Source organism: Pungitius pungitius, chromosome 7 (assembly GCF_949316345.1).
Source record: "Pungitius pungitius chromosome 7, fPunPun2.1, whole genome shotgun sequence".
Classification (NCBI taxonomy): domain Eukaryota; kingdom Metazoa; phylum Chordata; class Actinopteri; order Perciformes; family Gasterosteidae; genus Pungitius; species Pungitius pungitius.
The window spans coordinates 15,818,527-15,844,084 of NC_084906.1; the positions used below are offsets into that span (position 1 = coordinate 15,818,527).

A 25,558-nucleotide genomic window follows, 5' to 3' on the forward strand; every position below is an offset into this window, starting at 1 on the left:
TTGGTGCGTGTGTGTAATTGTGTTTGAGTCCTCCCACGTGCTGTCCCCTGCGCATCTTCTGTCTCCTCTCCTAATCTATGCTGTTTGTCTCCAGATAAGTGATATCCTCCTCAGATTAGGATCCAGTGTCCCTGCCCTGCCCAGCTGGACTGGAAGGGATCCCCAGTGCATCCCAGTGAGGGGCAAGCTGTATTTTTAGCTTCCTAATGCTGTTACAGCTCAGGCAGAAAACACCACCCTCTTCCATTAATTGTCTGAGGTGACGATGACACAATATACCTGAGAGGAAATACTTGTTTTTTGACAACATTCAGGACTTTGGTGGAGTTGGGCTGTTCTTGTGTTAAAGAGAGAACCAGGCCATCTTGTGTCATGTTGGAAACCCTGCATGTATTTAGATTTGCAGACCTAAAGAAAATATGTTCTTTCCACTCAGTTCACAGCCTTTTTCGAAACGACGGCTTCCTCTGAAGCCTTTTTAATGAGCTCAACAAGCCTAATTCTGCCGAGTCCGTAGAGAAAAGGTGGCGTGAGAACCCAACTGTATTCTTATCTTTGGTTTTAGCCGGTGTTTCCTTCACAGTCTGTCGGTCGGTGTATGCTCGATATTTATTTCACTACCCTAAAAAAACAATCCCTGTAACTATTCCCCCGGGGACACGTCTCAACACAAGATGATAAAGAAAACGACAAGAAGAAGAATGTTGGATCCCGTTCATTGTGTGACGACTTTATACTACTCTGCTGCTGTGAGAGCGAACTCCCTCATGCACGATGATCGAGGGGAGCTGCATTAAATAGCAGCTGATGCCTTCATCCGCCATCAGACAGCAACGCTGAGGAAATGATTGCTTTGCTTGTTTGAGGTCAGTCGTACCAGCAGACTTTATGTTGATTTGCTTGAAGTAATGCCCCCTTCTAAACGGCAGCAAGTAACTTCCAAACGCCAAAACCAAGAAGAGAAGCTCAACAAGGAAACTAATTATCCACATAGATAAAAAAAAACAGTCTTAATCTCTGATAAAAACTAGAAATGCTTAGAATGCCCTGCTTATGTAAGAAGTTTGTTCAGCTTTTGTGCAGCTTATCCAAAACAATTTCCATTTGGTTCTATTGACCTTGAAATTCCTTAACATCCTGTTGAGTCCAAGATATATGACCGCTTTGGTCAACTGCCTTTGCAACAAACTCCCAATAGAGAGAATACAGAAATGGAAAAATCCTTTTGGGAGAGATTCAGTAAGGTGCTGAAAAATACAGTATAAGACAAATTGTGAAGCCACAACCTTCGCAAAACAGTATAGAATGTACATGATTAAATACAGTTTTAATGGAGTGTGAAACTTGTTGGATTGCAATTAAAAGACAGAAAACAGCGCAATCTGAATCCTCTTTTCCTCAATAATAGCAGAAATACGCTGTGCTTCAGTATTCTTTATTGTTCAATGCTGCAGTTCATAATCACCACTGTTGTCATTCCATGTTTTTTATTGTGAGCAATCACTCAAGTGCCAAATAAACAGATCTTACAGTATATAATATCCCCATTATAGTGGGAAAGGAATTCATATGCAAGGAGAAAAAAGAAACTAACGCTGTCCATCACATATGATTTTTCCTACCAAAATAATAAGATTTTAAATTATTGTGAAAGGGTTACAAGCAATACCCTTTCAATAAATAGGTGTATTTAAATTGATGTCTTATACAGGTATATTGAAATAAAATGCAAAAACAATGTCCATGAGCTTTTTCAATAATGACAAGAACAACCAAAATAAACGTTATAAACACAACAATGTTCATATAACTGCTGTAGATTAGAAGGCACTTCCTTGGCAGCACATTGATGCCTCTCCCATTATTTGGACCTGAAAGGAAATAATGAAAAAAGAAATGTCAGAGAGTTTCTGTGTCTGTCAGACACATGGTGATACTTTGGCTTTTCTGAGAAAGTTGAGTTGTCTGCTTCAAAAGAGTTTTTACTGGTACGCCATCACTGGCATTTCCTCCATGTTATGTCTAAGCTCAGTCAAAAACGATGCAGATGACTGAATAATGAAACGCTTTCAAAAGCCCCTCGATTGCTATGTACAATTTCCCGATTTCTCGGAACGTTACAGACAGGATCTTATTATCCGATTCACTTGAAAAACTAAATACCCGAGAATGTGTCAGCCTCTTTCTTTTTTTATACCCTTCTTAATCACCAGCAGTCCAATACCACGAAGAACTCAAATGAATCTAAATGGACACTTGTCTCTTGCAAAAACCGCTCACCGGGTGGACCTAATTGCGCACACTGAGAGCACCTGCTGGATTCAGCACTGGGTGGTGGTGACCCCATCAGACCTGCTGTCATGGAAGATCGCCTTAACAAAGGGATGACTACGTCCAAACCGTCACTGCACTAGTATAGTATAGTATAGTGTAGTGTAGTGGGTGTTTAATGTTAGCCAAAGAGGCAGCAGGGTTTTTGATTGATGAGAAATCCACCCCTCGTGTGTTCGAGATCATCTAGTTGTTGGAATGCATTGATGTATTCCAAGTATTGTTTTTCGAATCTTTATTCAACATCTTCTATTTCTTTCGTGGCACGTTTCAACTCATTCGCACTTTCAGCTATTTAAACCTTTAAATCTTTGGAATTTAGAGTGAGGGAAGCATCAGATTTCGGTAAAAGAAAAATAGCACTTCTGCCCTCACAACCACAACATTCACTTTTCAGGCTTCATTTCATCAAGATGATGCCGTGCTTGTGCTGGTCGGACTCATACTGGTATGGAAGATCACACTTATTTACTTTTGTCCTGAGGAGCCTGAGAGTGAGACAAAGTCTGTCTCTAGCCCCATAGGCTCCAATACAGACCTGGTGACATATTTCTTTAAAAAAAAACAGAAGGTACATGTTTTGTAAACTGCTAGTTGAGCAGTTTTAAGACACGGAGAGACATGTAAACTACACTGATGCATTCAGTAGAGTCTTGTGTCTTTCAAAATAAAATTATTTTTTGGATACCCTGTATAGTTTTGCTCCAGGGGACATTTGTTTGAAGTGTAGATTCTGTGTAAATCAGTCTCTCTCTGCCCTCTGAGCTCGTTAGTGACTGCAGAGGCTCTGTTGTCACGGTTACTCACAGACGCGCGCTGCTCTGTCTGTGACTCGCAGCTGATCCGTATTAGCTGATTAGTGCAGTCTGACAGGAGAGAACATTTCAGAACCTTCCTTTCCTTGTCTCCACCCACCCTCCTCCTCCCCAGGTGCTCCGTTGCCGTGGACAGTTTCACACGCGCGCTGTACTCTGCCTCACACAGCTGAACCATAACAGCAGATTAGTAGAGTCACATGACGCAGCTATGCTTTCTGTCAACAGACAACACTCCCTTCCTTACCCTCTTCCTCTCTTCATCCCTCCCTCTTTTTTGTTTCAGAATAAAAGCATCAATGAATATCTGTACCTTAACCATGAAGCACAGAATGAAGCTGTTTTGTTAAAATACGTATTGCTCTTTCAAATACAAGTACAACTAGTAGTACTTCTACAACTGATACTGCTTCTACCATTACTAATACTCTTAGTATTTCAACTGCTATTAATACTAAAAAGACTCTTACTACTAATACTACTAGTAGTAGTACTAAAATGCTATCACTACCAGTAATAGTGACACTGCAAACAGTAGTATTACTACCAATAAAACTACTTTTACTATCAATACTATTATTTTTATTGCTATTAATACTACAACTACTACTGATGTTACTACTATTAAGACTACAAATACTACTATGACTAATAGTTTTATTCATTTTTTAAAATTCATATAGGCTTCTCCCATTTCTGTTTTTTGCAATTCTTTAAATTAATTTCAGCTTTTCCTAATTCTGTATTTTCAGCCATTTTTAGAATTAATTTCAGCTTTTTTCATTTCTGTATTTTAAGCAGCTTTCTGAAATTCATTTTAGCTTTTAGCATTCCAACGCATTTTCAGCAGGAAATGCATAATCTAGTTCTAATTGTCTTACTTCTCCCTCGGTGTTTTAATACTTCTTAAACATATTTGGATTTAACAAACGGGGGGAAAATGGCATTAAATTAATATAAGGTGGTAATTGTAGTGGAAAACTCATTTCTACTGGAGACAATCCAACTAGCAATTGCTCCCATTACCTGTATAATGCTAGCAGCAATATGAAATATTCAACCATCAAACTCATTGTTTTACACAATGACAACCCAGACAAAAAGCTACCAGATTAATCTATAATGATCTAAAACATCAGTTAGTTAGTCCCAGCCCTCGATATTTGTTATGTTTTTATGTGATTTGTGTGCAACTAGTACTGCATAAATAAAGATGAAAATAAATAACAGGACAGTGTTTCAAGAACAACCGCGATTATAATTTATAATCATAAAGTATACAAATATTGCAGACAGATTCACTACACAGATGTTTCTGATCATGAGGGATTCAGCTTTATTATTTGTACAATCAAACACTAGAATTCCTTCACATCTCGCTGAGGTGAATTTATATAAATATATACACAGAAATTGTGTTTCTTAATTAATCTTTTTACTTTGCCACAGGGATATTGGCAACCGCACCCCACCCAAGAAGAGAATAAGGGTTTTACTCACATGCAATATTTACGATTGCATGCAGAGCGGACTCATTGCTAATCGTGTTAGCAATCTTGCACATCTTTTGTAATCTGAAAAAAAAGAAAGCGGGAAAAAAAATCCATGAATTTGTTATCATACCATCTTGTGCTTAAAAAGGCCTACACTATGACAAATAGTAAAATAAAAAGCATTCTAATCTTCCTATGAACTGTTCGATGTCAGATTTTTCTGTATGGTTTAGAAAGAATGCAAAATAGTGTCAAAGTGTGAGCAAATCTTCATACTGTTTTATCATGTTTGTCTACGTTCCAACTCTGAAGACCTATGAGTAGGCCTGGTGCATGACTTGTCTGTGTGTCAACTCTCCTGTTTGCTAGAAAATAGTTTAGATGAAAGCGCTAATAATATAATATATTATAAAAATAGGTCCTTTATCAGCAAAGAACGGGAGGGTGAGACCTTCGAGCAGCTTCTGACGGGTCAAATCAAGCACAAAGGAGGGAAATCAAGGGGAAGAAAAGAGATAAGGTTTAACTGAGGCAAAGCCACGGTTAAACTAAGGGCAGTTGCGCAAGGAGGGAGTAGGCCTGTTGCATGACTTGTATGTGAGTCAACTCTGACCCTGTTTGCAAACATTAAATGTCCTGTTTTATCAATTAGTGGCAAACAGCCCGGCAACTGTCATCAGATTTTGATTCAAAGATTGCGAAATCCTGACACATTGGGGAGGTATGTGCAATGAACTAAATCTTCAACTAAGCAGCCAAACGTTCAACCAATAAAAAGAAGCAAGAACTCCCACCTCGATTGGAATAATCCAACCAGGAATCTGAATAAAAAAACAAAAAATCCTTCTAACAGAGAAACTTGTGTTTGCGAGGAGTGGTCTGTGAAGGAATCACTATTTCTCACTTGAATTATTCCCTCAATAAAGCATGAGTTTGTGATCTCAATCAGTGGCTTTGAGTCTTCTTTAGAACATCATCATGTTGATTTAGTCAATCATGGTGCTATTTAGAGTAATGTTTGCCTTGTGATTGACAGGTCCATGCCACGGTGTTGTCTGGTCTCTCCTTGTTTAGTCTTAGAACTTTAACCCTTTAACATTGTCCTTTCAATTGATTAAAGGTGACTGTAACCTTTTAGGTCAATTAAAAGTGGACCTTTCGGTTTTACTATTTCAGACCTTCTTGTGTTACTTGTGGACGACCAAAATGCCAAAGTCACTGGTTGAAAAAAAAAAAAGTCTTGGGCCTTTAAAGCACAATACTTGTGATGATGAAGGACAGCACTACAGATGTGATACGAAGAGAACGATGTGAGAGGAAAAGGGATACATACATGCTGGTCTTGAGCAATCCCTTGTGTTGTGATAAAGTCTATGAAAGTGCGTCCTGCACTCCGACGAGAACTTGACTTGTCCTGCTTAATAGAAAAGGTCATCAGGCAAAATGACATATATTTTGATGTGTACTTAATAATAGATAATACATTTTAATAATACATTTTATTTATAACGCACTCTTCGTCAACAGATCTCTGAGTGCGACAGAGCCAGCAATAAACAGGTAAAACAAATGAAAGGTCTCCACATCTTTGGCACCAATAGTATTTATAGAATACATTAACTTTGGTATTGTGGAAATGTAACAGAAAAAGCCAGTTTAATATCAGGATCAGGGGTCAATAATTAAGCAGATTTTTGTTATTTTTATATATGCAGTGTCAATAAAAACCAACATTCTGAGAATTTGATGCAGCTTTTGGAGGTGATCGTGTAAATAACTGGATGGACATCAATTTTTTTTTCATGATGTTAGGAAATAGTAGCATAAATAATAATGTCCCACGTTATGATAAGAATGTTAACATAAACCAGGAGTATGAAAGTTACATTTCTGGGTGTGACATCGAAATCTATCTAAGAATCTCCTGGATCATAAAGCCTCAGGCACCATGTATTGTTCACTTGTGTTACCGTATCTGTTTGGAGGTGTGGGGTAATTCCCTCAGTAAGAGCAATAAGAATAGTAAACCACACTAACACACCTTTTTTAAATTCACCTGCTTTGAAACTCTTGGATCTGGTAGAATTTAGGGCAACTTATGTTAAAAAAAAGCATAACAAACTCATTTATTGAGTTGATCTTACTTAGTTATTATACCGTTGTTAAACATTACACTTTTCTCTTTAAAAAAAACACAGCCAATACGGACGTGTAAGGGCCTTAGTGCCTAGCAACTAGTGCTTATTACAAGTATTCCAAAGTGAAAGGGAACAATGCAATATCACATATATTAAGGAGTCGGGGTTCAAGTGGACTTTGTGAACAGACGACTTGAGTCTTTACTCATAATCCCTTCTGAGAGTTTCTGCGCCAACATTTAAATTTCCAGATTTTCACACCAATTATGAAGTTGCCTCACAGGTCGATGGAGGAATAATCAGCTTAACCTCACGCCGCCTTCAACTTAATTCCGTCGGCTTTAGACCATGTGCCGTTTCTCTGCACTACTGTAGGGCAGTAGTGCAGAGAGCGAGGCAACCGTCATCTGGCCCACAAAGTGTTCAAGAAGCCTCCGAGGCTAAAGCATAGGCCTGCTCCATGTTGGCTTCCAGGAACCATTTTCTCAAAAGATTTCTTTTCCGGCCATAGGTTGCAATGTAACTACTATGGAAAGGAAACCGTGCACTCAGGATGTCTTTGATGGTGATTTTCTTACCTGTGAAATGCTGAATGAATTTGCCTTTCATGTTTAAATCCCTAGGAACAACTTCTGGAAAAGAAAAATCCTGGTTAGTTGTCAATCAACAGTCATTTCACAACAAGTTAGAGATGGATCCAAAGTTACACAGTAGTCATGGCGATTAATATTGTTTATGTCAACGTCGTCGTCTTCCTGCATGCATTATTGGAACGAAGAGAACCGCTTTAACGTCAACGTGTGGCTGCATTATTATCATTCAAGGCTGATGTGCTTAATCATTTGGGTGTTTACATTTTTCTACAGCACTTATGAAAAACAATTTCTACAAGACGCGATTAAATTAAACGATTAATATCTGAATAACATTTAGCAGCACATGTGCATGTATGTGATGTACATCATTCTGTATGGAGATGTGTACTGGCAGTAGGGGTCTAGGTGGGGTTGTGACACCAATTTTTTGCCCTTTTATACAGAATGCCCATGCGGGGAGCACAGGGAGGAGTCTAATGACAAACATTAACCGGCTAAAGAGATTATTGTATGGGAGTTTAATGCTAATCAGATTGAACTGAACGCTGTCACTGCAGCAAACAAAATATTTAGCTAATTTAAAAGCATAGGAAGTCATTTCCAAATACAGTTGAATTTCAGATAATACCAAAAAAAGAGTAATGGAAGATCACTCTGTGCCATCAAGCCAAAATCCAGACGTGAAAATGTCAGCCTGGATTACCCAAAGGCAGCTATCATTGGTTTAAACTGCACAGCACTGTATTTCCCAGGTATTCCTTCAAGGGATGTCAAAAAAATCTATAGCCGTCAGTCTAAATTTTATTTTTTTAAATAGGATATTAGAAACTTTAATAGAAAAAACAAATTAACACGTTCCCCTCAATGTTTCTCCTTCCTTGTTGTGTTGAAAACATCAATCCTTGCGTGACCACAGAAAATTTGGTAGTGTCACACGCACCATTTGCTCATATGCTGCTTTTAATAACCTCAAAGATAAATTCCATCCAGCCAGTGGTCTGAGACAGATACTTTTCCAATTGCATAAGCTGGGGCAAACTCTTTGAGCTTCACAATGCCTGTTCAACATTAGTAAAACATGATCTAACTCACAGTGATGGAAAGGATAATCTGACTTCTAGATAAGAATCCCTATAAATTCTCCCTGTTCTTTATAGACTCCCCCTGCACATACCACTGAGGCACAATCCTACACCACAACCCTGCAGTGCTCTCAGATAATTGAAGAGGTATGCTTCAAAGATATTGGTTTTATTCTAGTCCATTTATGTGAGGAGTAATGAACAGGCATCTGTTTGAATGAGAATCGTTTTGAAGGGCTGTTTGTTTGAGCTGAAAACCTAAACATTTCTAAAATGAGTGAGTGGCTCTGATACATGCAAACCACATTGGTGATACTCAACGACAGACGGTCCATTAATGAGACACGGGACAGACAGTCCTGTGTCTTTGCTCTGACGGATGCGTATCGCATAGAGGCTCTCGCTTGGAAATGGTCTCGATGTGAGACGCTCTCAATAGGAGATGTTTTCGATAGGAGATGCTCTCGATGGGAGATGTTCTCGATGGGAGATGTTCTCGATGGGAGATGCTCTCGATGGGAGATGCTCTCGATGGGAGATGTTCTCGATGGGAGATGCTCTCGATGGGAGATGCTCTCGATGGGAGATGCTCTCGATGGGAGATGCTCTCGATGGGAGATGCTTTCGATGGGAGATGCTCTCGATGGGAGATGTTCTCGATGGGAGATGCTCTCGATGGGAGATGTTCTCGATGGGAGATGTTCTCGATGGGAGATGTTCTCGATGGGAGATGTTCTCGAAGGGAGATGATCTCGATGGGAGATGCTCTCGATGGGAGATGCTCTCGATGGGAGATGTTCTCGATGGGAGATGCTCTCGATGGGAGATGTTCTCGATGGGAGATGTTCTCGATGGGAGATGTTCTCGATGGGAGATGTTCTCGATGGGAGATGTTCTTGAAGGGAGATGATCTTGATGGGAGATGCTCTCGAAGGGAGATGCTCTCGATGGGAGATGCTCTCGATAGGATATGCTCTCGATTGGAGATGCTTTCTGAGACGTCACAGAGCACTTGTGTGCGTGCAAGGCGGTCATCATTCATGTTTAAGATTCCACAATGAATCACACTGAATGAATCATTCATAATTTCGGCACATGCTCCTCCCACATGAGTTCCTCCCACCTATCATGTCTCCGTTTATTGATCAATCGCAGACATGGAAAGGTATCTCTAAGAACGGTAAATATTACACAGCTTATTAAAACGAGTCTTGGAATATATCCCATCTTCCCAAAACAGATGAAGTATACCTTCATTACATGCATTATATAACTACCTCAAACTGAGTTTGACAACAAAAGACAGTGAGATCTGGACATGGTAAATGTCTTTCAAGGATATTCCTGATAAATACTTTCATACAGTGGAGTTCAGTTCCATACGGCTCCTAAATAAGATGCAGAGACAGAGTGATAATGACAGCTGTCTCCAACGGTAAAATGAGGATTATGCTTTCATCAGGTCCTAAAAATAAATCTTATCAGCTTACCTATGAGTCTACTGTTATCCAGCCTAGGAACATAGAAAGGCTTTTCGCGGGAGGAGAACATGTCTGGGGCTGAGGTGAAGACTCTACTGCTGCAGCGCCTGGAGACGGCTTTGTCCCGTTGCTGGCTGTCTTTGATAACCTGTAAGATTAGATCCAACAGGGTCCTTCTTTCTTTCTGCTTGACGTCCTTGGTGTCCATACACTGGCCCGAGGTGATGAGCAGAAAGGACATTGTCAACAGAATGTGCCATTTCCTCTCCACGTGCATGACTTCTCGTCTGAAAACATAAGGGAAGCGTTACTTTGTTTTTACCAAAATGAAATAGATGTACACTATTGAACCACAGTGGCTTGCCATTCGAGATCTTCGACATTCCCTTTAAATGAATTTAAAAAGAATGCATTCAGAGATGAATCTAGCATCAATCTCTAGAATGCACTTCAAAGCAGTCATTTCGTCTGGTGCAATACGTGGATAAATACAGTCGGTCTAACTTTCTACTTACTTTAGGAGTTTAATTGGGTATATGTCCTGGAGAGAGTGCACAGCAAAGGCGTTTGGGTCCGGATAGAAGACAGAGAGAGAGAGAGAGAGAGTACAGCCGGCAGATTGTGCTCACCACCGTCTTTCTTGAAATAATGCGTCCCTATTTATACGAGGAGCCAACTTCGGGAAGGTAATACAATCGATTTCGTGTGGGTGGTTAAGCAATGTTGACATCTTTGGTGAGATTTCCTCCTGGGAAATTCGCTCACTTTGCTGTGCGCCCCTCCTTTACGCACCAAAACATCACCCGTTGTAGGCGCAAATAAAAACAATACTTTACTAACAAAGTGACGGTTAAACATCAAAAAGAGAGAGAGAGAGAGAGAGTGAGAGAGAGAGAGAGAGAACCCCACTGGAATTTACTTTGGAAAAAAAAGAAAAGAAAATCCATAAATACCGTAGCGAGGCAGCGCGCAGGAAAGTAGTTTTCTAAATGGACCAACTTGTTGGACGTCGGCAGCAGAGAAGAGAGGAATCTGTGGGCCAGCGAGCTTCTGGCACAACCTGTCAGCGTCGCGATGTTTTTTGCCCAACGATGTCCTGGTCTTGTGAGCGACTAAGCGCTGCAGAGAATGCTCCTCCAGGAGCGGCCGTCCGGCCGGTTCCCACCCCTACTGGATAGAAATCTCTATCATTGTGAAGAAAAAAACGCGTGAGATTTCAGGGTTTAAAGGAAGCGTTTGGACATCTGATTCGTACGTCTGAAGACCAATCAAGAAAAAGTTCAATGTAGCCAAAATGAATATGCAATGCTTTTTTGAAAGGTTGAAGTTTGCAGATGAGCTCATTTTTTTCCACGTTTGAGTTATAGTGGGAATCGTTTTGGCTGAAGCTTAATTTGTTACTGCTGAGATGAAGTCCGGCACTGGCAGCTGGACTTTGCATGCACTCCGTGGGCTTAGACGAAACACTCCTCTTTACTGAGATGTCTGTAAATCAATGTCCCCTGGTTGTGCCTCATTTGTTCACAGAAGCTATTGGCCGAACATTACAAAACGTCCTCACGCATTGGCAATTTCTGTTGATAGTGAGAGCATATCCAGAGGTGGAATTTTATATTGCTTCCTTAAAGCACACATTTAAAGTTTCCACCGTATACCTCCAATCCATTCATGGAATTCCTCACCCGATACAGCAGAAGATGTCGTTCATCCAACATCTCAGGAATGACTTAAGAGGCAGAGCTAATCATGAGGGAAAGCAGTGCTTGACTAAAAAATGTCGACATTGATCAATTGAGTGCCTTTGATAACCAAATAGCCGTAAATCAGCTGGCGGATGAGCCAACTTGATGAGCAAATTCCATCAATCAAATATTGAGATTTACCTTCCAGTGCATCATTTTCACTACCCGAGTGAAAAAAGTGGCAATTGTTAGCTTTATACGACTGCCATCGGGTGGCAGCATATGGGATCACCACTAAAGTGACGCTCAAATACTCCAGGGGTGTTTTACAAAAATATATAATATCAAATTAAAAGTATATGTGTACAGTGTAAAAGGGATTATTGAAAATAGGTTAAATTATTTATAGATATCTCTCTCTTTATGATCACATTTATATGACATGGAAAGGTCTCTCTTTTCATTTTCTACAAAAAACATGAAATAAACTTTACATGTGAAAAATTGATCCCATTCTTCAAAGAATGTAACCTTCGTGAATGACCATCTGGCGAACAGGCTATTGACTTTGGACTAAATAAACCCTTTGAAAATAACTGTTCTAATCTGCTCCGGTTCTCGTTGTTTCAATATTTGTGTTTTTTAATCACCTCTCCTTTTGTTTTCAGATCACTCCACCCCAAGATGTTTTAAGGACAAAGTGATGCCGGCAGTTTGAAACATTACTTTTAAACACGTAGAACGCTCACATCTGTAACGCGCATGCGCGGGTTCTCCTGCGGGTCTTTGCATATTAATGACGGTTACTATGGAGACGGGCCAAGCACAAACGTGTGGACGCTGTCCTCGTCTTCGAGCTCATGTTAAAGTTTTAAACATTACACTCTGTGAGTCGTGGGGTTTATTTGATAAGAAACGGAGACATGTCGCAAAAGTAAGTTTCACGAGCCTGTTTATATTAGGTTATGTGTGTAATTTTCCAATAATGAGGGATGGCATGAAGTCATTCATTCAGCTGATGCTATTGTTTGTACCAGGACATACAACCAGCTGTGGGCAGAAGCTCAGTTGGAGCTGAGCCGCCTGCTGACCGAAGAACTTCCCGATGAGCCGCGCCCCCCGGAGAAGGACAGGGTGGTGTTCTTCCAGCGGCTGGCCATGCTCTATGTGCGATACGTCCAAATCTTCAGACAGCTGGAGAAGGTCTACCACCAAGTGGTCCACCCTCAGAAGAGAAGAGTCATTCGGGGAATTCTTGAAGGCGTGATGGGGAGGGTGTTGGAGCTGAAGAATGAAATGGTGGAGAAGGAGTTTTCAGAGTACCACTACATGGATGACGTCCTTCACGATTTGAAGCTTACACCCGTGAGTGTTTCAGAGCAAGTTTGATGAAATTGGATCACAGAAAATTAACCCTGAAAAATGATATTGACTTCTTCACGGCAGGTATTGACTTTATCTGGAATGACCCCTCAATTATGATGTTACTCAACAGCTATTGTTTTCTTTGTTGTCACTCCAGAAAGAACTTGAGATCCCTATCCCTCGCTATTTCCTCACTGATCGCAGCATGGAACTACAACAACAAAAGAAGATGCTGACAGAAATCCTTAAAATGGTGGCGGTCACTGAAAGCCCCGAAGTGAGATGAAAAGAAGCCGCATCTCATAGCTTTGCTGTTATGGTTCTTTTTCTTCCATTTTGTTACATACAACATTTTTTTATTATTTTGTGCCTGCAGCCTCTAACAACCAAGGACATGAGTCAAGAGGAGGCCATTAAGATCATCCAATTGGTAGAGAGGGCTCGACAAGGACGCCTGAGAGCCAAGTTGAACAGTGAAAGCAGAAGGATGAACAGGATGCAAAGGATCAAGGACCCCGGAGCAGCTGCTATGGAGTCGGCCGCAGTTTGCATTCAGAAGGTCCTCTTTCACCAACATTGTCCTACTTGCTTCCGTCTCCGTCTCTGTCTGTGGCGGGTGTGTCATCCTTCCAACTGAAAGATTTGTCTGAAAATGAATTGCAGGTGTGGAAGGGCTACACACAGAGGAAGAAGACCAAGATTGCTTGGGAAGAAGAGATGATCTTTCTGGGAATGGTGAGGGAAACGGCTCATCGATTTTAAACAGATCCACACTATTGACTAAACCACCAGCAAAAACTGTAAATAAAAGTTGTCTTCCACTTCAGTATGAAATAATATCGCACTTCCTTTTATTTTTTTAATATATTTATGTTGGGTCTCTTTTACGTTATAGGCCATGGATCCAAAAATCCAGGTCCCAGGCCCCGCAGTAATCACTGCCCAGGCTAGTGAAGCTTTCACACGGATTAAACTGGAAGAGTACAACGCAGATTTTCAGAAGTCCTCAGTGGCGGTCACCAACCAACTCCGAGATGTAGAGGGTCATGACATGAGGAAGGCAATGAAAGACCAGATCCGACAGTGGTTCATTGAATGCCGGTCAGGTTTCCCGGAGAGTCTTTTGTTATTTGAAAGCATTTCCACATTGAATGAATCAAATAGCTGTATTTTCACTGTCTTCCTCTTTTGTTTGAATTAAAAAAAAAAAAAAAGTGATGCCAAGGGATTGTTTCCAGACTACCCTGATGAAGAGGGAGGAGGATCAGCCCTCATCTTTGCTGAAAAGAATCCTACACAGGTAAAATACACTGTCCAAAGTCAAAAGACTTTACTTTATTTTATCATTTTACTGTAATTTGTTGATAGAGAAGGATGTTTGGTGTACACATATTTTTTCAGATGTTGGAAGAAATTGCTGCAAAGGAAGAGGAGGATGCCAACAAGAAACCAAAAGAAAAGGACGAGAAGAAGGAAAAGAGAAAAAAGGACAAAAAGAAGGAAATTGAAGAAGTAAGTTGCATTAAATTGTTTTTTATTGGTTGTTGTAGTACACAGCAAATTCTGTAATTATTCTTATTCAAACCTATCCATGTCAACTTTTTAACACTAAAATGTTGTAAACCTCAGGAAGAGGAAGCAGGATTGAAGATGCTTCCTTCAGCGTTTCTATCTGACTTGGAAGTGGAAAACAAAACCTTCGTTGGTATGTTTCACATTAAAAACAAACATATAATATACATGAGATATGATTATTAAACCAAATACAAGTGAACATTTGCAAGATCCTCACATGCTAAGGTGCATTCAGTTCAAAAATATTTTTTACTGTGTGTTGTTTGGATGGTAAACTGAAAACATAGGAACGAATATGCAACAAACCTTCAAGGTTTTGACAATCGCCACTGTTTAGTATCTGGCTGTCAATCCTGTCAATATGTCCAAATGTCCCTAAACAAGACACCGAACCCAGAGTTGCTCCCGTTGCAACACCACCACTATTGCTGAATTAAAAAGGGTGCATGTGTGTTTAGAGGCAAATAGTAAAGCACTTGCTCCGGTAACGTAGAAGGAAGCTGTACAAACGCAGTCTATGGTACTGTAATTGTTACTCATGAACGTTCTTCATCTTTAGATTTCTGGAAAACGCGCAATGAATCCAGAAACTTTCACCAAAGGCACGAGGTGGAGCTGATAAAGGAAGAAAAGAGGAAAGACATTGAGGCAGAGATTCGAGTCCAGGTGATGCCGACTACAACACATTTAATCATTTAGGATTGAAACAGGAAATCACTTCTGTAGTTTTAAACGTTCAGTGTCCAGGTAACTGGCGTTTCAAAGTGAAAACAGCGTCACATGGTGGTTGATGTAGCGCTTCTCTGTACGGTCTGCTTCCTTCAGGTAGATGAGCAGATGAGACAAGAGTTGGCTGAATGGAAACTAGCTGTGGACAAAGACAAAGGTAGTAAAACCAAAGGAAATGCCAAGGTGATGAGTGAGAGAGAAATCTATACTTTGTATATGTCTGCAAGGTTTGGTCATATGATTTTGTTGAGATGCGTCCTGATGATATCGATTTTTCTCCACAGAAAAAGAAAGGATCTAAGAGTGGGAAGAAGAAAAAAAGGGAGAAAGATTTGACAGCTGATAGGTGAGGTCACACAGAGGATGCATCCGGGAATACATCTGCTGAACGAAACAATGACATCATTTATTCACGTCTGCTAGGACTCTTGAGTCTTTGTGTCAGGAATTGGTGGACCAGGGCTTGTTGAAACAAGCAAATAATGTGAGGCTGCAAGAATACTTGGGTAAGATTTTGTATTTTGTTTGTATGAACTAGCGTGCCCTCTTTCAGATTTCAGTTTTTGTCCTTGAAATTTAAATGTTATTGCAGTCAGACAGTAGACAAAGTGCAGAATTCATACAAGTGTGCACTTTGTAACAGCCCAGGTCACTGGAAACTGTTTACTAATGATGCATGATCACCATGAACACACTTTAAAACCTTTCCCAATGCTTTGACCTGCTGATTCAAATTGATTGGACTAACAGCTGTCAACCTGCTCCCAGGCGACTACAACTACCTTGGGACCACACTGAGGCAAAATGACATCGAGCCCATGCCGTCATTGTCGGATGTGCGGCAGGTCGTATCGCTGTATGCCATCTTACCATTAGGTATATGAAAGTTATCTAACCAACATGTTAAATAGATATCGCTGAATGTACTGTTTCTGGATTGAATAGAAGATTTGTGCTCCTGCAGGCTCTCAGGTGGTACACGAGAAGGCAACTCTGATAAAGGCCATCCTACTGGCAGGGCCGGCAGGCGTAGGCAAGAAGATGTTGGTCCATGCAATCTGCCAGGAGACCGGCGCCAACCTGTTTGATCTGTCTCCTCTGAACATGGCAGGAAAGTACCCAGGCAAGAGTGGCCTCGCCATGATGCTCCACATGGTGTTTAAGGTACAACTGTGGCATTTACAGTAAAATACATGAGAGAAGAATTACCATTGAAGTTCATAATGATGGCGGTTAAAAATGCAACACTTACTTACAGTTGATCATGATTACCCTCGCATAGGTCGCAAGATTACTTCAACCTTCAGTAATATGGATTGAAGACACTGAAAAAATGTTCTACAAGAAAGTTCCCAAGGAAGAAAAAGAGGTATTTCTGGGCAGAATAAAAGCCTGTATTTTAAATGTAGCAGTTTTTTTAATTTGATTTCCTTTGCGCAGTTAGATCCCAAACGCCTGAAGAAGGACTTACCCAAGTTTCTCAAGTTGATCAAAGGTGAGGATCGTGTTCTGATAGTGGGAACAACCAAAGACCCACTAAGTGCTGACATCAAGTCACTCTGCAAAATATACAGCAAAATCCTCCTCATCCCAAGACCTGACTACGGCTCAAGATGCAGTAAGAACAGACAAGTCGAGGTACTTTTGGTTGTTGGCATGAACATTAAATTTGGACTCTATTGTCTTTCAGTCTTGTGGAGGCAGCTGATCAGAAAGCAGGGAGGTGATGTAACAAGAACGCTGGACCTCAGCTCTCTCGCAAAGATTTCGGATGGCTACACACCAGGTCACATGGTCCAGGTGATCAAGAGCATCGTCACCAAGCGCCGCATCCTGCAGCAAGCGAGAAGACCGCTGACTGCAGCTGAGTTCGTTGCTCCTCTGGCAAAGATTGACCCCGTGTTTCAGGAAGAAGAAGAGGCCCTTAAAGTAGATATATTATATTTTGTTTCCTTGCATTTTTGAGATTGTAACTGCTTTGTTGCCTACACATTTTAATCTTGCGTTTCTTTCTTTTGTATCATCAGAACTGGTACGCAAAGACCCCCCTGGGAAAGAAGAGGATAAAAGCTGCAACAGGCAAAGAACAAGAAAAGCCACCGGTCAAGAGCAAAAGTAAAATGAAGAAATAAGTTAATCATCACCAATTAATGTCACTACTGAATGTAGTCATTTGGTTTATTGAAGTTTGTATTTGAATTGCCATTTGAAAGCCGTCCGGTTTCCTCTCTACGAGATAAATACATATTAAAGCAGTCCATTTGTGTTTGTTGTTTGATTTTAACTGGTACTACGGTTTGGAGGATTCAACAGAAAGGTTTGCAGGCTTCAGATGGAACGTTGTGGATTCCATAAGGAAGTGTGCTAACTCCTATGACTATCCTATGAAGCGATATTCGGAGAATGACAGTTTTGTCCAAAGATAGAGTCCAATTAGTCACTCTATTTCTGCACTTTGTGATTATCAAATCTTATCATTGTGTTCCATTTGCATGTTTGCTTCATGTTTCCTTTACATTTTGCAATAGCTACTTCCACTAGACATAAGTCTATCTGGAGATCATTCTAGATTTGAGTTGAATTATTTACCTCAATAACATCGTCCATCACAAACGCACTTATGCAGCCAAACAAACTACAAGCTATTTGGATATGAACCAAAATACCTTCTGCCGGGCTGCTGTGACTGTAGTAGTCAAGGCCACACCGCAGTTAGACATAGCAAGACTGTCAAGGGCATCCAATGTCTTTCTGCTCTATGGTTACCTGGCTATGTTTCACATGGTTATTTAGTTACATGTAACACGTCATTTGAAATGTGACCTACAGAAAAAATACAGAACTAACATCACGGTATTAGACACAACATCTAGAGAGCGGGCTCATGGTACACTGATTGGTGATCGAATGTGTGGGTTGGAACAGTTGTATCTCCGCTGTCAGGTGTACAGAGTCTGAACCGGAGGAAATGTGACACATTGAAGGAGGAGGGAGGGGGTTTCAAACTGGGGTCCTGAGGCTTAGGTGGAGTGGTCAGCTGTTTTGTCAAGTTCTAAATCCACTCAACACATCCTCACATTGCCTGGGTCCCTTAAACGTCACTATTTTTAGGTGCGGTATCAGTCGGATGCTGTACATGAGAAGGCCCACATTTCACAATATCAACTTAATCCTTATTGGCCATTTTCACTATGACACAGTTTGGGCCCTTTTGCTGGATCTGTTTGACGTCCTGTTGGAAAATAGCATTGAAAGCCTTGAAATGCCTCGATGTGTAATCCAAAAACAGTTTTGTTGGGGAGTTAAAATCCAAAAGTCTTGCAATATACTCTTTATTTTTTCCGAAACAAATGATGCTAATTAATCTTAAAAGCTTTGTCTCCAGGAGGCCATTCCCTGGAAAATGGGCCCCCGTCACCCTCTGAGTGACAACAAGTTCCTTTTTGTGCATCAAGAGATTATCCTGTCGAGTTTCAATGGAGTTCCTCCATGGCACATGGAGCTGTCTATCAAAGAGAGGCGGGCGCCGTGCTGTGCAGTGCTCGTTTTGTTTTGTCTGGAAGTCTAAATGAGGGAATTCGAACCTCGTTGTTCATTAATATCAGCATTGTGTGGCCTCTGTGTCACTTCTAATGTTGTGTATTTTTAGTATGCAGAGCTCGGCAATCATGGTTTGCAAAGCGCTTACTCTGATGTCAGCTAATGATCTATAAAAGGAGTGTCAACAGGTGTGTTTTCATGTATCTTGTTCAGTCTTTTGTGACCTTTTAACTGCTGCAGTGATGGAAACCCCCCCAGTGGGGATCCATGGACTAACCTTAGGTTTAACACACTGGAAGAGATGCGTCAGTGTTGTGAAGGAGGAGCATCTCCAGACTTCTGTCGTGGACCAGACGTTTAGGTGGAAGAGAGCTCGAACGTATGGAAAACAATAGACGGTCTCATTATGCAGACACCCACACACATCCTGGTGCTACGTCGACGTAACTTCTGCACTGAGAAGCCTTCAAGTATTTTGAACTACGCTTGTCTCCCAGTCGCTCACACACACACACACACACACAAGAAAACCATCAGGCGCACTAAGCCTGTTGTATACATTTAGATTGTTTTCGATAGTTCCATTGATGCTGGACATGAGTTGCCTCACACGATTAAAGCAACGGCTATCTTTGCCCTCATACTGACAGAAGGCTATTTTGGAGGTTCAGCATGTGGGGGGAGATATGTCAGCTGTTCAGCACGGCGCTCCATCAAAGAGAGAAAAAAACAGAAAGCGCTACAGGGTGTCTGCTTTGGGGAGATGGGAGCGGTTTGTTCTCTCTTTTTGGCTAAACGTTTGTTGTTGATCTTTAAGGCTTTGGGATAAACAAGGCGAGACTCAGACAGATCAGTTGCGTTGGTGGAAGTTTTTATTCTTTTTTTTATTCTTTACATTCATTTACAAGTGAAGGTTTGGAGTTTTTTGTCATCAGTACAACAAGCGGATTTATTCGCTCTAAAGCCAGAGTTCAAGTTTAAGGTGGGTGCTTTGTTGCAGGTGACCTGATTCTCTTCATTGTTTGATCAGTTGATTTTGAATATGTCTAGACAGTGTCATTGTGTGACGCATTGTGAGTTTTCATTTTTAACGGTTTTAGTGAGAAAGAATGCCCCCCCCTTATTCTTGGAATAAGAAAACCTCATAATGATGATGGGAGGCAGCGCCTGAGTCAAGATCGTAAATGTCGTATTAATCATTTTCCGTCGTTTTTAAGTTTTCAGTTCAGTGCATGAAGCCGGATCACAGCTGAATCTATATTTGTGATGCTGAGCTCAGACAAATGAGAGGCGCTCATCTTGACACTGGCGTGCCAACGCACCCGAGATCAACCACATAAGAGTGACGCCATGTGTGTCCATGGTCGTTTGGAAGTGAAAATTAGAGCAATTATTTGCCTGAGTGGAATTTCTTTGGTGTGTATAATTAATTTTTGTCCAACTACCAGAAAGAAAGTGAATGCCAGCAGATGTAAATGAGGTGTGAATAAGACTGTTTTTTTAAGCCAGATAGAGATCATTTGTAGCAATTAAACCAACTCTTTATTTTCTTCTGAGGAAGACTGTTACCTGATTTATTTATCATCACCATTATAGTTGTAGCCCTTCCGTGATAACGCGAACACGATTGCCCAATCGTGCTGAGAGAAGAGCAGGAGGCATGGGAGACAACATACCGGGAGGAATAGTAGCTGCTGCAAGTACGTTTCTTTCTTCTCACACATCGATTTCGCCGTAGTAGGATGTAAGCTTTTAAATCTCTAATGCAAGCGTGTGTGTTTGTCTGCCAGAGAACCGCCTGCAGGTGGTGAAGGGCTTGGAGGACGTGGAGGTGTGTGAGTGTGAGAGCTGCTCCTTTGAAGTGACCCTCAACTTGGCCTACATCGAGGGTCTGTGGACCAGAGATGGGTCCCCGCTTAAGTCCAAGCCCACGTGTCGCATCAGCACGCATGGGAAGAAACACTCCCTCCTTCTGAACAGGGTGGCTTTGGGAGACGCAGGCCTGTTCTCGTTTCAGGCCGGTGGCGTTCAGACCTCAGGCCGACTCAGTGTTACAGGTAAGGTGGTGAAGTAGACTGTGCCACTAACAACTGAAATGTTCTGGTCAAATCCGTGCCGAAGCAAAAAGTGGAAAAATGATGCTTCAATGGATTTAGCAATCCTATTTTCAGGACATCATGGTTATGTCTTACTATATTATCTCTTGTTGAAATAATTGCTATGTGATTTGGTATAAAAAATCATGGCAATCCAAAATCATTGGTTTATGGTCCTGCAACTAATGATATTCTCATCAGCATTAGTTGTTTTTGTGTTTAGTGCTAATTAACAAGTTATACTATGTTGATCAGCTACAACAGGATGGTGAACACAGTAATATTTAATATTACTGTACATGTTATTTTCATTTCAGTATAAAAAAAAACTTTATTACTACTTTTCATAACAGTTTTGATCTTGTTTTTATACCGGTGTGCTCTTTACCCCCTTTGCCGCTCTAATACTGTACATTTTCCTACTGCATTACTCAAGTAGAAGTATAGATACTAGGTTTTAAAAATACTTCTGTAGTAGTTGAAGTATCAACTCAAGCGTTTTACTTAAGTAAAAGTATAAAAGTACTTGTTTCAAAACTACTTAAAGTATAAAAGTAAAAGTATAGTGGAAAGTAAGTAAGTAGTAAGTGGAAAAAATTCCATCAAGGACAAAGTCTTAACGCTCACAGACGGTCCGTTACAACATCAGAAGGGGGCCTTCAGATCATGTGACCTGCCGTTCATATGATGGAAACATGGCGACATTCAGAGCATTCACATTAAACAAAAAAAAAAACATGTTCCAGTGACGGCTAAATGACAAGAGACAGAGGACGTACACACACGCTATTCCCATTGATTAGACTGCAGTGCCTCTCCTATAGGTTTACACACCGCTGTAACAATGATGGGTCCTGAAATCCTTCCACAGACCACTTTTCGCACCCGGCGTCACTCTGATTTGCGTCATCTGCAGGCGCATCGCGGGGAAAACCAATAGGGAGTCTGGATGGTAATTGTTTATACTTCTCATCCAACCACAATCAAATTCACTCAATCCGGATGGCGCGATTTATCAGAATAGGTTTTTGTGTGTGTTGTTCTTGAACGATGACAAGAATGAAAACAAGCCAAAAGGAAGGAGGAGTAACGAGGCTAACTTCAAAATGTAAGGAGTAGAAAGTACAGATATTTGCCTGAAAATGTAAGGAGTAGAAAGTACAGATATTTGCCTGAAAATGTAAGGAGTAGAAAGTACAGATATTTGCCTGAAAATGTAAGGAGTAAAAGTAAAAAGTCGTCTAAAAAATTCTAGGTACCGAAAATTTCTACCTAAGTAAGGTAACGAAGTATTTGTACTTCGTTACTTGACACCTCTGATGTTCTGTTATATCTTAAACATGATATCTACTACAACATATAAGCATTATCATTATGAATATGTTAGCATGCTGATGTGAGGTACTGCTGTGACTGTCCCGGGGGCACTAACATAGTTGTAGACTCTTTGACATTCACTTAATTAACACATAATTCTTTTTGAGCCTCCTCCAATCACCAAATGAGTGCTCTAATAGTCATTACTATAAAAAGGTGATCTTACAAGTTCTGTTTGGTAGCTTTAACATCATTTGGTGAAGGTCTGGTTATCTTCCCCTAGCTAGGGACATCTACGTAGTGAAGGAGCTGGAAGATGTTGACACCATGGAGCGTAAAGCCGTGAACTTCCTGTGTGAGGTCAACCAGCCGGATTTGGACGGTCGGTGGTACAGAGATGACAGCCGAATTCGACCTGGAGACAATATCAAGATCAGACAACAGGGTGAGAGAACAACCAAATACTATTTATCTAAGAAGCTGTATCTGAATGACTATAGTGATTAAATATATATATATATGGAAATGTATCACCTTTCATCACAATTCATTTTAATAAGACATTTCTCCTTTGATCTTATTGCAGGTAAAACTCACTCCCTGTCCTTCAGGTCCGTCAGGCCAGAGCACGCTGGAGAGATCAGATTCACAGCAGAGCGTGTCTCATCCTATGCGACTCTCACAGTGAAAGGTGAGCAACCGAGCACGATTTAACATGGGTTCATGGAAAAAAAAAAAAAAAAGATTTGAGATTTACAGCCTGCGCCTCCTCTCTTCAGAGCTCCCAGTCCAAATATTGCGTCCTCTAAGGGTGAAAATTGCTATGTATCGCCACCGGGGTCTGCTGGAGTGCCAGGTGTCACGGCCTAACGCTCAGGTCAGGTGGTACAAGAACAGGAAAGAGCTCCTGCCCTGTAAGAAGTACCAACTCATCAGCCAGGACATCTACAGGCAGCTGACCATCGATGACATCTGCTCTTCCGATGAGGACACCTACACCTGTGATGCAGGAGATGACAAAACCTCTTGTCAGCTCCTGGTGGAGGGTGAGATGGGATTATGATGATGACGTTGTGTTATGTTTCTCACGCGCCAACTACGCGATCCGGAGTGTTTTTCTGTTCTGTTACACGTCGATGGTTGGGTTCAGTACTCGTTAATGTGCGTCGTGGCTGTACATGCAGAGCAGGCTATCAGGATAGTGCGAGGGATGAGCTCGGTGGTGGTGACGGAGCCGGAGCCAGCGCTGTTCCAGGTGGAGACCAGCCTGAAATCGGGGAGGCCTCCCCGGTGGACCCTGAGCGGCGAGGTGCTGGAGCCTTGTGCAGCAGTGAACATCGACAGGGAGGGAAACCTCCACAGCCTCTGTCTCACCGCCACAGACAGCTCAATGTCTGGGCCCATGGTCTTTGTTGCTGGCAAGAGTCGCTCCACTGCTCAGCTCACTGTCAAGGGTGAGTTGCATACAGCTTTGAAACAGAATTGCATTTTTCTGGATTTTAGGATTGTCGTAATAATAACTGCAAAGTAAAAGTAATTGAAAACCACACTCAAAGTGGTTCCGGGCTGCATCCTTCAATGTTGGATGTCTCTATCCTCTTTTTCCTCTTATTATATACTGCTTTTGAATACAAATAGGGGGACATAAGGGTTGCCAAGAAAAATGCCAGGATTTTATGTTGAGCTTTCAGTTATTGTACATTTTGACATTTGGCTTACTTTGTCTCATTCCTCATATGCCCTCTACATGACCTTGAAAAGGATAAAATGGGTAAAGTAAATTAATTCATGATTTTGCAGGCGTATTTAATTATGTGGCTTCTCTCCCCTCTAGAGCGACCACTTGATGTTGCCCGCCACATGGACGATGTACAGGCGAAGGAGAACAGCTCTGTGACTCTGAGCTGTGCCTTCGCCCCCTCTCCCCGGGTGGTGCGGTGGTTCAAAGGTCGTACGACCCTGAAGACCTCGAATAAGTACAGCATGAAAAGGGAAGGGACACGAGCCCAGCTGACCATTCATGGCTTGACGGGGATGGATGCGGGGCAGTACCGCTGCATGGCCGGGGGTTCACAGAGCACCGCGCATGTCAAGGTGGAAGGTAGGCGGAACATGGTTTAGGGGAAATGGAGGTAAAGTACTTAATGTATTGGATATTCATTTTTTTTCAGATGATAATATATGTCCACTTTTTATTGCAGTTAGGACACTGGAAATGGTTAAACACCTTGAGCCAAAGGAGGTTGAGGAGGATGACCTTGCCACGTTTTCATGTGAGCTCAACTATGTGGTCGCCAACGTGGAGTGGCTACTTAACAGTGTTCGCCTCTACTGCAACGCAATCTACAGGATCCAGCACATGGGCACGATGCACAGTCTCACAATCAAGAAGCTGAGGCCACAGGAGAGCAGGATCACCTTCAAAACAGGACCTCTCTCAGAGACAACCACTTTAAATGTCAAAGGTCAGCTTGGGGAATAACTGGCGTATGATTTGGATTTGTTCTTTTCTGAGAAACATGCACACTCAAGTTTGCTGATCTTTGCTCCAGAGCGGCCAGCAGTGTTCCTGAGGTCTCTGGAGGATGCAGCAGGAGAAGAGCAAGGAGATGTCTGCCTGCAGTGTGAAATTTCCAAAGAGACGGTGACCCCTGTTTGGAGGAAGGATGGTATGGTCCTGACCGCTGATGAGAAACACGAGTTGCTCCAGTATGGGAAGTCCAGGTCACTGATCGTCCATTCCCTGTGCAAGGATGACGCTGGACAGTACACCTGTGACCTGGGCACCAGTCAAACAAAGGCAAAGGTTACTGTACATGGTGAGCAGAGCTCTACACCTAACTGATTGATTACATGATAGAGGGAACTATGTTGCATTTTTTTAACTGTGCACCGACACTTACTTAAATACATAAAGATAAATTCTGTGGCTGTTCATCTCTCTTTATTGGTTCTCTATATATTTAACGCAATAAGGCTCTTTTTTCATTATTTTCTCCTACAGACTTACACATCGCCATTTTGCAACGTATAAAGACAACATCTGTTCTGGAAGGCGAGAGCTGCACTTTTGATTGTCACCTCTCTCATGACGTTGATGATGAGCCTTCCTGGACCATCAATGGCCAGGTGGTGGTCACCAATAGCCGAATTAAGCTAATCAATAACGGCCGCAACTATAAGATGACCATTAGTGATGCCACACTGACTGACGCTGGAGACGTGGTCTTCACAATTAAAGACCTAAGCTGTAGGACCATGCTCTTTGTTAAAGGTATAATTATCTCAGATAAGATTATCTGCAAATTTGTATCTGCG

At 41.5% G+C, this 25,558-nt stretch overlaps 3 protein-coding genes across 10 annotated transcripts in view; 2 read left to right on the forward strand and 1 right to left on the reverse strand.

The window, feature by feature from the left end:
- Nucleotides 1–1,281: 1,281 nt before the first annotated feature.
- Nucleotides 1,282–11,092, reverse strand: alkal1 (ALK and LTK ligand 1). 3 transcript variants are annotated; one of them, XM_037470316.2, is made up of 6 exons: nt 10,890–11,090; nt 9,946–10,223; nt 7,356–7,409; nt 5,973–6,056; nt 4,647–4,720; nt 1,282–1,871 (listed from the first exon to the last, which is right to left on the reverse strand). In XM_037470316.2, the coding sequence occupies exons 2-5, from the start codon at nt 10,211–10,213 to the stop codon at nt 4,656–4,658; spliced, it is 471 nt and encodes a 156-aa protein (XP_037326213.2). In that variant the 5' UTR covers nt 10,214–10,223; nt 10,890–11,090; the 3' UTR covers nt 1,282–1,871; nt 4,647–4,655. The 3 variants fall into 3 exon arrangements, with proteins under 3 accessions (XP_037326213.2, XP_062419524.1, XP_037326215.2); XM_062563540.1 differs by lacking the exon at nt 10,890–11,090 and adding an exon at nt 10,452–10,519; XM_037470318.2 differs by lacking the exon at nt 1,282–1,871 and having other exon boundaries at nt 4,389–4,720; nt 10,890–11,092.
- A 938-nt stretch (nt 11,093–12,030) lies between these two features.
- Nucleotides 12,031–17,537, forward strand: zgc:153738 (uncharacterized protein LOC558115 homolog). Its single transcript, XM_062563431.1, has 19 exons — nt 12,031–12,552; nt 12,656–12,983; nt 13,141–13,260; nt 13,360–13,542; nt 13,647–13,718; nt 13,879–14,084; nt 14,199–14,283; nt 14,385–14,495; nt 14,613–14,688; nt 15,118–15,224; nt 15,384–15,470; nt 15,572–15,633; nt 15,711–15,793; nt 16,056–16,163; nt 16,252–16,451; nt 16,570–16,656; nt 16,728–16,905; nt 16,978–17,216; nt 17,315–17,537. The coding sequence occupies exons 1-19, from the start codon at nt 12,542–12,544 to the stop codon at nt 17,417–17,419; spliced, it is 2,448 nt and encodes an 815-aa protein (XP_062419415.1). The 5' UTR covers nt 12,031–12,541; the 3' UTR covers nt 17,420–17,537.
- A 2,020-nt stretch (nt 17,538–19,557) lies between these two features.
- obscna (obscurin, cytoskeletal calmodulin and titin-interacting RhoGEF a) overlaps nt 19,558–25,558 on the forward strand; it is a 37,249-nt gene continuing 31,248 nt past the window's right edge. For all 6 annotated transcript variants that reach the window (XM_062563379.1, XM_062563381.1, XM_037469851.2 and 3 more), the window contains exons 1-11: nt 19,558–19,809; nt 20,424–20,527; nt 20,618–20,884; nt 22,524–22,685; nt 22,827–22,931; nt 23,020–23,286; nt 23,425–23,694; nt 24,075–24,341; nt 24,442–24,705; nt 24,793–25,059; nt 25,245–25,514. In XM_062563379.1, coding sequence (XP_062419363.1) covers nt 20,488–20,527; nt 20,618–20,884; nt 22,524–22,685; nt 22,827–22,931; nt 23,020–23,286; nt 23,425–23,694; nt 24,075–24,341; nt 24,442–24,705; nt 24,793–25,059; nt 25,245–25,514 — 2,179 coding nt within the window. In that variant the 5' untranslated portion in view covers nt 19,558–19,809; nt 20,424–20,487. The remainder of the gene's footprint in view (nt 19,810–20,423; nt 20,528–20,617; nt 20,885–22,523; nt 22,686–22,826; nt 22,932–23,019; nt 23,287–23,424; nt 23,695–24,074; nt 24,342–24,441; nt 24,706–24,792; nt 25,060–25,244; nt 25,515–25,558) is intronic.